General features: G+C 34.1%; 1 protein-coding gene across 3 annotated transcripts in view; it reads right to left on the bottom strand.

Annotated features, from left to right (window-relative positions):
- Positions 1–5,757: 5,757 nt before the first annotated feature.
- Positions 5,758–14,784, bottom strand: part of LOC106061650 (transient receptor potential cation channel subfamily M member 2-like) — a 58,775-nt gene continuing 49,748 nt past the window's right edge. For 2 of the 3 annotated variants that reach the window (XM_056026182.1, XM_056026183.1), the window contains exons 26-31: positions 13,671–13,770; positions 12,510–12,583; positions 12,220–12,262; positions 10,876–10,925; positions 9,512–9,551; positions 5,758–7,688 (exon numbers count right to left, since the gene is read on the bottom strand). In XM_056026182.1, coding sequence (XP_055882157.1) covers positions 7,679–7,688; positions 9,512–9,551; positions 10,876–10,925; positions 12,220–12,262; positions 12,510–12,583; positions 13,671–13,770 — 317 coding nt within the window. In that variant the 3' untranslated portion in view covers positions 5,758–7,678. Of the gene's footprint in view, positions 7,689–8,769; positions 8,835–9,511; positions 9,552–10,875; positions 10,926–12,219; positions 12,263–12,509; positions 12,584–13,670; positions 13,771–14,784 lie in introns of all 3 variants that reach the window. The other variant, XR_008777476.1, reaches the window with a different exon arrangement.

The following is a 14,784-nucleotide window of genomic DNA, read 5'->3' as shown; positions in this document are numbered from 1 at the left end:
GAAAATTTTTATACTGTCGTTATATGTCTTTAGAAAACATTATTTGAACATTATCTATTAAGTCTTCTTCATTTATTGTTTATATTACAAGTTCTCGGCTTTATTATTTCTAAGCTGAACATCCTGCATGACGGCATAGGATGGTAGCAAATAGATCTAAGAAAAAAACAACTTAACATACTAAGTTCACAAAACGTTGGGTTGTTTTAAGGTCATAACTGAAAGGTCTGGAATCTATAATGTTGTTATAAAGAGGAATCTTCGTTACCATTGAAGCTACTGAGCTTCTCCTCTTATAGTCTGCTGGGTCCGTGCTGACGTTCAGTACCTTCAGCTATACAAAAATATAAAGAATAATTTATTTTATGTAAGAAAAATAATACTCTACGCAAAGAAAACAATGTCTAACGACAAAACAAAAGTTATATACATTTGACGTTAGAATTCAATGGCGACTAACATATCGAAGGGCACATTGAGTCCAATCCTTATAGTTGCCAATCATCTTCAAGTTCTATTACCTTAAGTTCAATCATCTTCGAGTTTAATCATCTTCAAGGCCAATCATCTTCTAGTCCAGCGGTTCTAAACCTTTTTAGCTCGGTGACCCCTAATACGATTCTTCAGTAGGCGTCGACACCAACCGTAAAATTTATTTCGTTCATAGGCTTAGGTAGACCCTAATTGTGATTTTCCTATTGTTATAAAATCATAATCATATTTTAAATGTATATATCTGACATTCATGATGTATTTGCATAGCAAAAATTTGCATAGCAAAAACTTTATGTGATTGTATTTAGTCTTAAGTACATTTGTGCTTAAATTTCCCCAAAAAAAGTTTATCCTTAATGTATACCCTCTATGCTACAAGTTGTTACAACTCTTAAGCAATCGTATGACCGAAAAAAAAAAGGTTTGTATTAGGTGACCCCTGGCCAATGATCATTCGACCCCCAAAGGCGTCGCGATCCACATGTTCTTCTTCTTCTTTTGGAAACTGTCAGGTAGAGTTGAGCATTCTGCTCTTAGAACTCTAGGCCAGCAAAAGTGAACAAAAGCTCTCTCTCGCGGGCCTGAATGAGAACAGTGTACACTGTTCTGACGGGTGGGTCAGACTCACGGCAAGAGACCGCGTACACTAAGACCCCCGTCATTTTCCTTTTCTATACCAGGCTAACCGTGCGGGACATTTATGTAACGGCTTCTTGAGGAAAGCGCCTGGATTGTGACAAGGTTGTGGGAGCTTTTTTACAATTCCGCACAGTGCAATGAGGATGCTCTCGCACCCCCTTAGGCACCCCCACGGGAGTCTTCTTTTGCTACCCTTTAGCCTAATCGTTTCCTCCTACGATCGTTTCCACCCGGGAGCCACTATGAGCCAGGGTAGCATTCCCAGGATCCACAGGTTAAGAACCCCTGTTCTAGTCCAATCCTCTTCCGAGTCCAACCATCCATCGTCCAGTCAAATCATGTTCAAGTTAAATCATCCTCGTGTCCAATTATCTTCGAGTCCAGCGTACAGGTCCTATGCTGTTTCTTTTCTGAATAATTAGCAGAAATTTTTGAGAATCTTATAGCACGGTCACGACCAGCAAGTAAGTGGCCGTAACAAAAGACCTAAATAGCTCACTTTTGTACTTTCAGTCAATAGCATAAGCTAAAACTCATAAAGAACGTAAGTCAATGGAACACAACAACAGTCACTGTTACATTGAATACTTTGTGAAATGTCTACCCCTTTTTCATGACACTAAACAACTGTGATACCAATAACAACTCCAATACGTATGTTGAGTAACTGGAACTGCCTCACTATATGGCTTTCTTATCTTCCTTTCACTATATGGCTTTCTTATCTTCCTTTCACTATATGGCTTTCTTATCCTCCTTTCACTATATGGCTTTCTTATCTTTCTTTCATTATATGGCTTTCTTATCATCCTTTCACTATATGGCTTTCTTATTTTCCTTTCACTATATGGCTTTCTTATCTTCCTTTCATTATATGGCTTTCTTATCTTCCTTTCATTATATGGCTTTCTTATCATCCTTTCACTATATGGCTTTCTTATCTTCCTTTCACTATATGGCTTTCTTATCTTCCTTTCACTATATGGCTTTCTTATCTTCCTCTCACTATATGACTTTCTTATCTTCCTTTCACTATATGGCTTTCTTATCTTCCTTTCACTATATGGCTTTCTTATCTTCCTTTCACTATATCGCTTTCTTATCTTTCTTTCAATATATGGATTTCTTATCTTCTTTCATTATATGGCTTTCTTATCATCCTTTCACTATATGGCTTTCTTATCTTCCTTTCACTATATGGCTTTCTTATCTTCCTCTCACTATATGACTTTCTTATCTTCCTTTCACTATATGGCTTTCTTATCTTCCTTTCACTATATGGCTTTCTTATCTTCCTTTCACTATATGGCTTTCTTATCTTTCTTTCAATATATGGATTTCTTATCTTCTTTCATTATATGGCTTTCTTATCATCCTTTCACTATATGGCTTTCTTATCTTCCTTTCACTATATGGCTTTCTTATCTTCCTCTCACTATATGACTTTCTTATCTTCCTTTCACTATATGGCTTTCTTATCTTCCTCTCACTATATGACTTTCTTATCTTCCTTTCACTATATGGCTTTCTTATCTTCCTTTCACTATATGGCTTTCTTATTTTCCTTTCACTATATGGCTTTCTTATCATCCTTTCACTATATGGCTTTCTTATCATCCTTTACTATTTGACTTTCTTATCTTCCTTTCACTATATGGCTTTCTTATCTTCCTCTCACTATATGACTTTCTTATCTTCCTTTCACTATATGGCTTTCTTATCTTCCTTTCACTATATGGCTTTCTTATCTTCCTTTCACTATATGGCTTTCTTATCTTCCTTTCACTATATGACTTTCTTATCTTCCTTTCACTATATGGCTTTCTTATCATCCTTTCACTATATGGCTTTCTTATCATCCTTTCACTATATGGCTTTCTTATCTTCCTTTTACTATATGACTATCCTTTCATTATATGACTTGCTTATCTTCCTTTCACTGTATGACATACTTATAATCGTTACACTATATGACAAACTTATCTTCCTTGCATTATATCACTTATTTATCTTCCTTTTCATTTCACTATATGACATACTTATCTTCTTTTCACTATATGACATACTTATCTTCCTTTCACTTAATGACATACTTATCTTCCTTTTACTTAATGACATACTTATCTTACTTTCACTTAATGACATACTTATATCTTCTTTTCACTATATGACATACTTATCCTCCTTTCACTTAATGACATACTTATCTTCCTTTCACTTAATGACATACTTATCTTCCTTTCACTATATGACATATTTTTCTTCTTTGCACTATATGACTTACTTATCTTCCTTTTCATTTCACTATATGACATACTTATCTTCCTTTCACTATTCCTTTCACTATATGACATAGTTATCTTCCGTGCACTAAATGATTTACTTATCTTTCTTTTCATTTCACTATATGACATACTTATCTTCCTTTCACTAAATGACATACTTATCTTCCTCGTGCACCATTCAATCAACATAAGGCCACGTTTGCAGGACTCTATCATACACATCGGTGATACGAAACCTATGACCGGCGTAATATCCGGCACTCGACGTGATGCTTTCCTGCCATTCGAAACTACTGCCATCAAATGCTAGATTCCCAGAATCAGCTATGAAACCACGTGACTTAATAGAATTTAAGTTCTCTTATTAATTAAATCAGTCATCTTATCTTTACTCATGAATTACAAACGTTACTTAAAAAAAAAAAAAGAAGATAATTACGTCCTACGCATTTCATCAATCTAGCCATGCATGTTAATCAATGACTTAAGCTCTGCTAAGTTGTTGGTTTTCCTGGCTGGCTCAGGCAACCCATTGTATATTCTAATAGTACTTAGGAAGAAGGAGCATTCTTATGAATCTGTTCTAGCATATTTCTTATTACAGCTAGGTATTTAGAGTTTTAATTTATTGTGTCACTTTACCATTAATAAAGTGAGTAGTTTTTATTTGTAGTTAGTTTCTTTGTTACTCTTAATGACTGGCAATTTTCTGGGTGAGATCAAACCATCTAATTAACTAAACTAATTAACTAAGCTAAGTAACTGAACTACTTTACTGAACTAGATAACTTAACTAATTAACTGAATTAATTAACTGAACTTAACTGAACTAATTAACTGACTCGTTTTAACGCCTGGATTCGCGTAGGACGTAATACCTTCTTTTTAAAAGAAAAACTGAAACTTATATATAAAGATAAGATAAGAGATGAATATTTAGCCCAGACTTACACTTATATATAAAGATAAGATAAGAGATAAATATTTAGCCCAGACTTACACTTATAAAGATAAGATAAGAGATGAATATTTAGCCCAGACTTACACTTATATATAAAGATAAGATAAGAGATGAATATTTAGCCCAGACTTACACTTATATATAAAGATAAGATAAGAGATGACTATTTAGCCCAGACTTACACTTATATATAAAGATAAGATAACAGATGAATATTTAGCCCAGACTTACACTTATATATAAAGATAAGATAAGAGATGACTATTTAGCCCAGACTTACACTTATATATAAAGATAAGATAAAGATAAGATAAGAGATGAATGTTTAGCCCAGACTTACACTTATATATAAAGATACGATAAGAGATGAATGTTTAGCCCAGACTTACACTTATATATAAAGATAAGATAAGAGATGAATGTTTAGCCCAGACTTACACTTATATAAAGATAAGATAAGAGATGAATATTTAGCCCAGACTTACAATGTTCTAGATACTTCCTGAACTGTTTTAGAGTTAACGGCAATTTACCTGTAACTGAATTTGAAGATGAATTCAGATTCTAAATTCTCCAAAGCTCACCACGCAGATACGAATATCCATTGGATGAACGTGTTTTAAATTTAAATACGCCAGGGCGGAGACCAGCATTAAGTATAAGCAGGACCCGGATGTTTAGAAACTGCTCAAGTAATTTAAAAAAAATAGATTTTGAATTTGAGGGGAGGGGGGAGGGAGAAGGTGTGAGATCTCATCGTGGACAACTGAACTTCTTTGTATGTCGTTAAGACAAAAATTGAAAATAAGGGAAGTAACAAGATAATTATAATGCACCCTCACGATTAGCCCCCTTATTTTTATTTCTATTTTATGATTATATTTACACTTATAGTAAGCCATGAGATCTATAGGGCATCTGTTTCTTTGGCCAACGCTTAACGAGCACGGTGTCATGTGGCCAGCACAACGACTTAACTCATGTACTCTCCAAAACTAATGTCAGGTACCTATTAGAGCTAGGTGGATTCAGAAGAGCCATAAAATCAATAAATTCAAAACCAAAGTCATTACCGAAATTCGAACCCCAGGACCTCAGTCTTAGAAGCCAAACTTAATCACTCAGCCACTGCGGCCCCTACTTTTAGTAAAAACCTGTTAACTGTTGACATTTTTTTTTATTCTTAATCGTTGTGTGCTCACTTTAAGGAATGTTTTTTTTTTTTTTTTTTTTTATCAATTGTGTCAGGGGCAGGTATGGCGAGAGTGATTGTGTTATTTATTTGTACTATTTAAGTATGAAAGAGTTATATCCCTTTGTTTATTTCTTTTCTCTCTCTCTCTCCCCCCCCCCCCCCCCCCGGCATGAATGTGAACAGTATACACTTGATGTTTTTGAATGGGAGTTTCCTTTGGTTGATAGAGTGAATTGATAGTTCGTTAGTTGTTCATGTTCCTGGAATGGTGTTTGTTTAAGGAATATTTATTGTGCATTATTGAGCTATACTGGACATTAAAATACCATTGTTATATTCTTGGAGATCTAGAGTTGGAGTTGATGTGTATTGAAGTATAATTGCTCTTAGTTGTAGTATTTAAGAATCAAGTGATATTTGTTCGTATAAGTGAAAACCCTAGAGAGCCAGGTTAAGCAACACAAGAGCAAAGCACATATATATATTAATTTGAACCCTGACAAATTAAAAAGAGTCCCAATAATAGTAACACATTTTAAGAAGGCAATGTCCCAGTTTGGTTTCTACTTTTGTTTATTGAATGGCTTGAAATACAACGTAGATTATGTTTTAAACTTTTCATTTAAGATCATAAAACTTTCAACAATTATACAATGAATAGAAACTTTATAAGCAGGCATTACAATGTAAACAATAAACAATGAACCAGAATATATATACATACAATAACAACTGAACATAATAATAGCTCTTACAATACGTGTGTACAGGTCGTAAAATTAATATTCAAAAGTTAAATGTGAATAATTACAGGAATAATTTCTCATTAAAATAAGTACAGTAAATAACAATTTATAAAAATAAAAAAACAGTGCTTCATATGGTGATCTTACAATCTTGATCTTATGAGATTTCATAAAATTCAAATGTCGCTTTTTTCCAATAATCATACATAATATATACAAATACGTCAATGAAGTTGATAGTTAGTTGATAGTTACCTTAGCTATTTTCTCTATATTATAACCTTTTTATTATTATATCTTGACTTGTCAATAAACTCTTGTTCTGACTTCTTGCTGCCTCCAAAACTTTTCTAGATTTCAAACAAGACCGACTTTCTCCTTATTTCTTGAAATGTCAGTCTATCTATAAAAAAACAATCTTGCTTAGTTTGATGTTTCTCTATTCGTGTGCTATCACTGTTAATAAACATTCTTTTGCAAAGTTTGGTTCCTATTCAATCTACAAAGCGAATCAAAGTTTTTAATACTTTTGTGTGGATCTTATTTTAAGGGTTAAGAAGGGAATTTCAGAACTGCTTGCAGTCACAGGTGTTCTGATAGGAGAGTGACTCGAATTTAAGATCGTTCGTGTGTCAATACAACTTAAAAGAGGTAGACAACATTTGTAATAATAATAATTTAATTAATATATTGTAATTATAGTGCCATTTTAACAAATATAATGTGGGCTCAAGACGCTATGATAGAATAATAGACATAAACACGACAGTTTAAAAAACAATGACAACATAATCCTAAAAAAAGTTTTGAACACATAGGCCTTAAATCAGAAATGTTAATATAGTTACACCAAGTATTAATAACAGTGAGTAACGTTACAGTATATCTAATTATGAATGAGGATGTATCGAGTAAAATAATTATCTCAAGAGTAGAAAAAAAGACTACTCATTGACATGTGTGTGAAGTCTTCATGTAAATCTCTATTTATCCTGAGATGAATTGAGTTTGAATGATTGCTATGCACGTTTCCGATGAAAAGTTAGTGCGTCCTAGTTTAACACAACCTTGTGACAGTAGCTGTGTATCAAGGATTGACCTCTTTAGTCTTACAAGACGTTGGAAAGGGAAAAGATCTCCTCACGAGACGTAAAATGCCATAGAGTTTAGCCCTTCTGCTGGAAGGCAGATGCCGGAGCTCAACCACGGAAATTTTTCACAATAGTTCGAAGCGCGCATGACCAGGTAAATGCCGCCAAGGTCATGCCTGTAATGTCTTCGTCCTCAGAGAGAAGTGTATTTTTCATCCTCATTAAAAACAGTGTACTCCTCTTGTCGTCAACTTGAGTTTTGTTGATCATAGCTGCCTGTAGTTGGACGAAAAGAAGTTTCTTATGATAAAGTTAATATTCTAAGCTAATAAACTATACCGTGAACATTACGCGTTAAAAATAAGTAGTACCCAACAGGTGTCAAGATGCCAGGATAAGGATTTGGCCATGGCCTCCCATAACCATCATTTAGATTATCATCATCATCCTCAAACTCCATGTGAGATGTGTAATAGTAAGCTAGTAGAGACTAACAAACACTTTCTTGTCAGTTTAAATGCTGCTTTATTCAAGTTAGATCGTCCATATATATATATATATATATATATATATATATATATATATATATATAGGCCTAAAAGGAATTCAGTTATCCCCCCTATCTGTTAATTAGCATATTCTTTCAACATGCCAGTAATGTGGGTTACTGGGTTACAATAACAGGACGGGGCTGACAAGACAATCACATTTACTATCACAAGATGGGCATTGAGAGACTCAAGTTGTACCTTGCAAAAACCTGGGGAACAGTCCTGACCAAGACACGAGCCACAGAATCTCCTATTAGATAACCTCACCTAACAGCAGCACAATAACCAGTCGATGAAATCATTTGCCCATTCAGATTATCTCCCTCCTCCTCTCTTAGAAAAGGTTTTGGCCAATAGTATCTGGCAAGTTGCATTATTTGTCAGGCGTAGAGTAACAATTCCCATGATCCACCAGTGCTACCCTAACCCCTAACAATACAATCCCTCACGAAGACACAACAAGACAACAAGGAAAATATAAATAACCCTTGTTGAAGACACAAAGCTGGTCTAAGGGGCACAATTCCACACTTACAACTATATCTGTATATAATATAGAGGTTATTTCCCTTATTCGATATAAAACAGAATAATTAATTAACAATTATTAATTGACTAATTAGTTAATTTTTTTTTAAATTGATTCATTTCATGTCAGTGCCGATGAATGATTGTGCAAAGTTTCAACTTGATCCGAGAAATGGGTGCGGGAGAAATAAAGTGTACACACTTTTTGCCAAGCAGGCAGAGTCAGTGGATATAAGTCTTTGTAAAAATTAAATGTTGAGATCATACAAGCAACATACACAGATTACTGCCTGAAACATTCTGTCCACTTGTCTGTGTAGCGTCAAATGGAAAAGGTCATAGCCTGGTAGACATAGAAAGACACGAGAAAAAAGAAATTAAAAAAACATATTTAACTCTTTCCCTCCGTAATTATTTTTCCACGTTTTGAAGTTCTTCATTTGCTCATGACTATTTCACTACCCCTGTTATGATTGGGCTTCAATGGCTTTGTTGTTTTGTTATCAGAAAATGTTGCACTTGGTATAGAACTAAACGGAAATGCATGCTCTTTTTATATTAGTCAAAGTCAAGTTTAAAAAAATTAAACATTAATTTAATTTAATGAGGTCAAAATCAACGATGGTATCGTCGATTAGGAGAAAAAGAGTTATAAAGATTCCTCCTATATACATCTCATAGAATGATTATTTTGCTCTTAGAAATTAATAACTACCCCTCCCCCGGCAAAAAATCCTTGTTCAGTAAATCTATAAAGCTACAAGACTTTACAATATTCAAATGATTGGCCTTCACATCTAGGCTTTAGGCACGCTGCACTAAATTTTCCTAAACATTAACTTACTAAAACATCAATCTCTGTTCTAGTGGTACAATTGTCTTGGATCGCAGAATTCGAAGACATTCGTCTTATTATTAAACTAAATTTTGTTCTGACCGCATGCATAGAAAACTTCTAAATTATTTGCTGAAAAACAGCGGATCTTTCTTATTTCACCATTTTAAGAATACAATACTGACCTTTCACTCAGACACCGTGTTACTATTTCCTTCAAAGTTTCTGTGAAATAAATGGGAATCATATCATACATAAACTACAGACATTAGATCCCAAGAAAAGATAAATACCCTTTTGAGTATTTTAATGTTTCTTTCCCCAAGAACAATGATTTTGAATTATATATTTGTAAAAAACAATTTTTTTTCTTTCTGTGTTTTTCACGAAGGGCTTAATTTTGCAGGGTAAGATCCAACAGGCTAGACTAGCCTGAGAACTAAATTTGTATCTAAAGGTTATAGAATTTTATTATAATGTTGTTCTTAGATATAAAATGAACCGATTAAATTTAATGAAATCAAGAGCTTTTTTAAAAGTGATACGTTGGATGGCTGCCTGGTCGTGCGGTTTGCGCGCTGGACTGTCGTTCGGATTTATCGACGGTCGAGGGTTCAAACCCTGCCCGCTCCCATCCCCGTCGTCCGAAACATGTCAAACATTTTACGAACGTTACATGGTCGAAATCATTACTGAGATGCTTCTTATCAGTTCGCATTTTTATCAAAACTGATTTGTGTTTCAGCTTGTTATATTTTTATTTGTAGACAACATGCAAAGATTTTGTTCTCTAATGGGTATTTTCATACATGGCGGAAATACTATAAATAGTAAGATTTTCGATGTATCCGGTGAACAGTATGAAGGAAGTGTTACTTTGTAACTGCTGAATCAAACATTTTAAATCCCTTCCGCTGATAACTTTTATTTGTGTTACATGTTTTCGGGTGTTCCTTCAGCGTTGAAGATAGTTTACTTCCTAGTCCAAACCTCCCGCAGGACGACGGGGGGATGGGAGCGGGCAGGATTTGAACCCTCGACCATCAATAAATCCGAACGACAGTCCAGCGCGAAAAAACCGCAGGACCAGGCAGCCATTCAGTTGTCATATCTGAACAGTAGAGCGTTTGGCTTCCGAACCGGGGTCCCGGGTTCAAATCCTGCTGAAGACTGGGATTTTTAATTTCGGGATAATCGGGCGCCCCCGAGTCCACCCAGCTCTAATGGATACCTGACATTAGTGGGGTAAAAGTAAAGGCGGTTGGTGATTGTGCTGTCCACATGACACTGTCGTTAACCTCTAGTCACAGAAACATGTTTTTTTTTTAATATTATCTGCCCTATAGATAATAAGGTCTAAAAGTAGAAGTTTTACTTTAAAAAAAAATACATGTGAAGTTAAAACTCGGTCTTGTCGTAATTCACTTTATCGTTAAAGTTTCCAAGAGTTGAATTTTGGATTTTAAAGAAGATCGGGCGATATAACATTGGACAATACAGGATGTAACAAAACTAAAGTTATGATAAAGTTAGAGAGCATAAGACAAACCTGTGGCATTAATTTCTTGGCCATTAGCTTGATCGTCTTCAGGATGTTGCCTTTTAGAAAATAAAATATTTTTAAAAAATTCTGGGGGGGGGGGAATACATTTTCGTAAATAAACATTTCCTTTCCACACTATTTTAGTTTCAATTTGTATTTTTCGCTGTGCATTTCAGGTAAATAAATAAAAAAACTCTCAATCGTAGCTTTGGTTCAGCTTGACATAGTCAGCTTCAAAAATAGCTTTATCAATTTTATGTATTTTCTCATCCTAATAAATAAAATCTATAGAGTTAATTGTTTTGTTTGGTATCTCGAACAAGAGAGAGAAATAGTACTTACACTGAAATGGTGGTATAAACTGAATTAGTCCCCTTTATAAGTCTCCGCTCTTCATTTAAATAAACATTAAATAATTATACAATATTCTCAGGTTATAAGTACCTCAGTAGCGGAGTGGTTAGCGCGTCGGCCAAAGGAGGCGTGAGTCACGAGTTCAAATTCAGTTCGTTCGGCCTTTCTTTTTTTATTTTTTGTAAATGCTTTTAAAATAAGATACTTTAAAAATCCACCCAGCTATCCCTTTCTTTCTCCCCCCCCCCCCTTTTCATTTCCCCAACTGGTCCAGATAAGTGAAATGTTTATAGCTTAAAGAGAAAGCTAAAAGCATGAACTAGCGCTAAACAAAAGCAAGAAGTAAAAATATTATTAATCGCACAAATTTATTGTTGCTGGTCTAGATCTATTACAAATTTAATTACACGACCGATCCAAACTAATGGATACAATTACACTTCGTATAAAGCTTTTATTGTTTTTTTTTTAAGTATGTTTATATGTCTTTCTTATTTTTTTTATACCTTTTGTAGGGGAACGTTAAATAAAAGTGATGATGGCGTGGAAGGTTTTTTTTTATTATTGGTATGAATTCATGACTTGAATCTCCGTGAAAAAAAGATATAATTTATCTAGGGTTTTCTCCAAATGGGGCAGTGCCATTAAGTACATTTTAAAAGAAAAAGAAAATATACTAACAACAGAGCAAGACAGGTCTTAGAATGAGACCCCAGGGCACAAGACCAAATGGAACATGGCGACGCAGTGTACTAAATGAAGCCGAGAGGACAGGAAAGAGCTGGGAACACAATTTAAAAAAACTAGCAAGAGACCGTGGAGAGTGGCGTGATTTTACTGATGCCTAATCTTTCATGCTCTCTAATCTTTCATATTCTCTAATCTTTCATACTCTCTAATCTTTCATACTCTCTAATCTTTCATGCTCTCTAATCTTTCTTGCTCTCTAATCTTTCATGCTCTCTAATCTTTCAGTTTTGAGGTTAAGACACTGACCTCTCTTTCCTGCTGACTTGCATTTCTTTTTTCATGGCGTTAACTGTGGAGTGGAAGGGGCGTTAATAAAAGATGTTATTAAGAATGTCATACATAAAGTTGTTTCCCCTAAGTGTTGATGGAATGTTACGTCCCCTACATCCACCCATATACTACTATGTATTGTTTCATTTTATATTGTATGAAGAGTTATGCCCTTACATATATATATATATATATATATATATATATATATATATATATATATATATATATATATATATATATATATATAAATTTTACAAACTAACCTGGTTTACTTAATAATGGGACTATTGTCTGTGTGCTACTAGCTTCAAGTGATCCGTCCTTTTTTAAATTGGAGCTATAAAAAGAACAGATTTAAGTAATAAAACATACTGGATACATAACCATTTCAGAGGCTATTTTCACTAAATTTATTTTCAATTTCTAAGTTTTGCTGTGCTATTAGGATATGCATAAATGCTCACTGGTAGATTTTGATTAAACCGAGACCCTTCGTCTTAGAAGGCCTGACCAGTGACCTGCGACGTCACAACATGTGGCCTGCGAAGATCAATAGCTCCTTGCCACGTCGTACAGGCATGCGACGTGGCAACACGCTATTAGTATAAACTGCCCACAGGCTGTGACGTTGCAGTTCAGTGTTTAGGCCTATCATGATGGTTGGTCCTGATTACACTCAGGAGGGTTACCTTCAATACTAGCATGCTTTCTCTTATGTTTTACTTAATTAGGTATATATATCTATATCTATCTATCTGTCTATCTATCTATCTATCTATCTATCTATCTATCTATCTATCTATCTATCTATCTATCTATCTGTCTGTCTGTCTGTCTGTCTGTCTGTCTGTCTGTCTGTCTGTCTGCCTGTCTGTCAGTCAGTCTGTCTGTCTGTCTATCTATCTATCTATCAATCTTATCTATCTATCTATCTATCTTATCTATCTATCTATCTATCTATCTATCTTATCTATCTATCTATCTATCTATCTATCTATCTATCTTATCTATCTATCTATCTATCTATCTATCTATCTATCTATCTATCTATCTATCTATCTATCTTATCTATCTATCTTATCTATCTTATCTATCTTATCTATCTTATCTATCTATCTATCTATCTATCTATCTATCTATCTATCTTATCTATCTATCTATCTATCTTATCTATCTATCTATCTATCTATCTATCTATCTATCTATATATATATATATATATATATATATATATATATATATATAGTAACGTTTGTCACTATCAAGGCAAACTGCAAGTCACGACACATGACACGCCATTATTATTACAGTTTGTTCTTGCCACATTTAGAGATACTGTATCTACATATGCAATGAAACGGTAGTGCCAAACATTCAAATTTTGTAAGCAATCTATTGTGTTGAACTTTGACCTATTCTCTGACCTTTGGTTCGAAGGTAACTTGGTATCTGCTTTCTTGGCTTTATCTGCAGTGTAGAGCTTTGATAGCTTGTTAACCTTGTTTTCGATTCTATTGATTTTTTCTGGGGAATAGATTGGTAAAAATAAAAATTATATATATATATATATATATAAATATATCTTTAAATAACAATGAAGTATATCATCATTATTAACAACGACTATTTTAATTATGATATCTTCCTACTATTCAAATACTGTTTATTGTAAGTGTCACCATGTTATTTTGGATGGTGATGCGGCGACATTGAGTTCATATTATTATGTAGGCATTGTCAGAATGCATTTTGTTTTACAATCGTACCTCTCTCTTAAATAAGGTATTAACTCTATATGTGTAGCAGACACAAATAATACGTTTAATATATATATATATAATAACAGCAACACTTTGGAAATGTGATACACAATCCGAGAATAATCAGTAATAATCCTTTATAGAAATACTTAAATAACGTATTGACTGGCGCAAACAGTGGCGTAGCTAGGGTGGGGAAGGTGGGGGTGAGAATTTGAAAATCCCCCCCCGGGCCACCACATGATGGGGGCCCCCAAATAAATGTTTTTTTACATTTAAAATTTAATATTACGAAGAATGCAGGGGCCCCAAAAGAGGTCCAGCCCCCCCAGACAATGGAAAATTTCTAGCTACGCCCCTGGGTACAAATCTCAACTGCTTTATAATAACTATATAGTGACTTCTTACAATAACTTTCTTAAGTGACTACATTCAATGAATGCCCCTTTACTGACTGCTATCAAGTCGCTGGATAGCTCAAGGTTAAAAGTGTTCACCTTCAGATACATCATGAATATGAATTCCCCTTCATTAGATCAAAAGAGGGTGTCTACAGTATGGCACCAACTGTGAGGTGGTGACATTAAGATTCAGATTTTTATTTGTTAAATTATAAGGAGCAGTAAAATAGAACATGTTATATATAAACAAGTAACATTAGAAGTGTTTTTCTGTAAAGACGTTTCCTCTTTAATAATAATAATAAAATAATAATAATCTTTATTATCCGTAAAGAAATTTGTCTTACAATTTGTGCATTACACCCAACAAAAAACAT

Source organism: Biomphalaria glabrata, chromosome 4 (assembly GCF_947242115.1).
Source record: "Biomphalaria glabrata chromosome 4, xgBioGlab47.1, whole genome shotgun sequence".
NCBI lineage: Eukaryota > Metazoa > Mollusca > Gastropoda > Planorbidae > Biomphalaria > Biomphalaria glabrata.
This window is presented reverse-complemented; position numbering and strand designations above follow the sequence as displayed.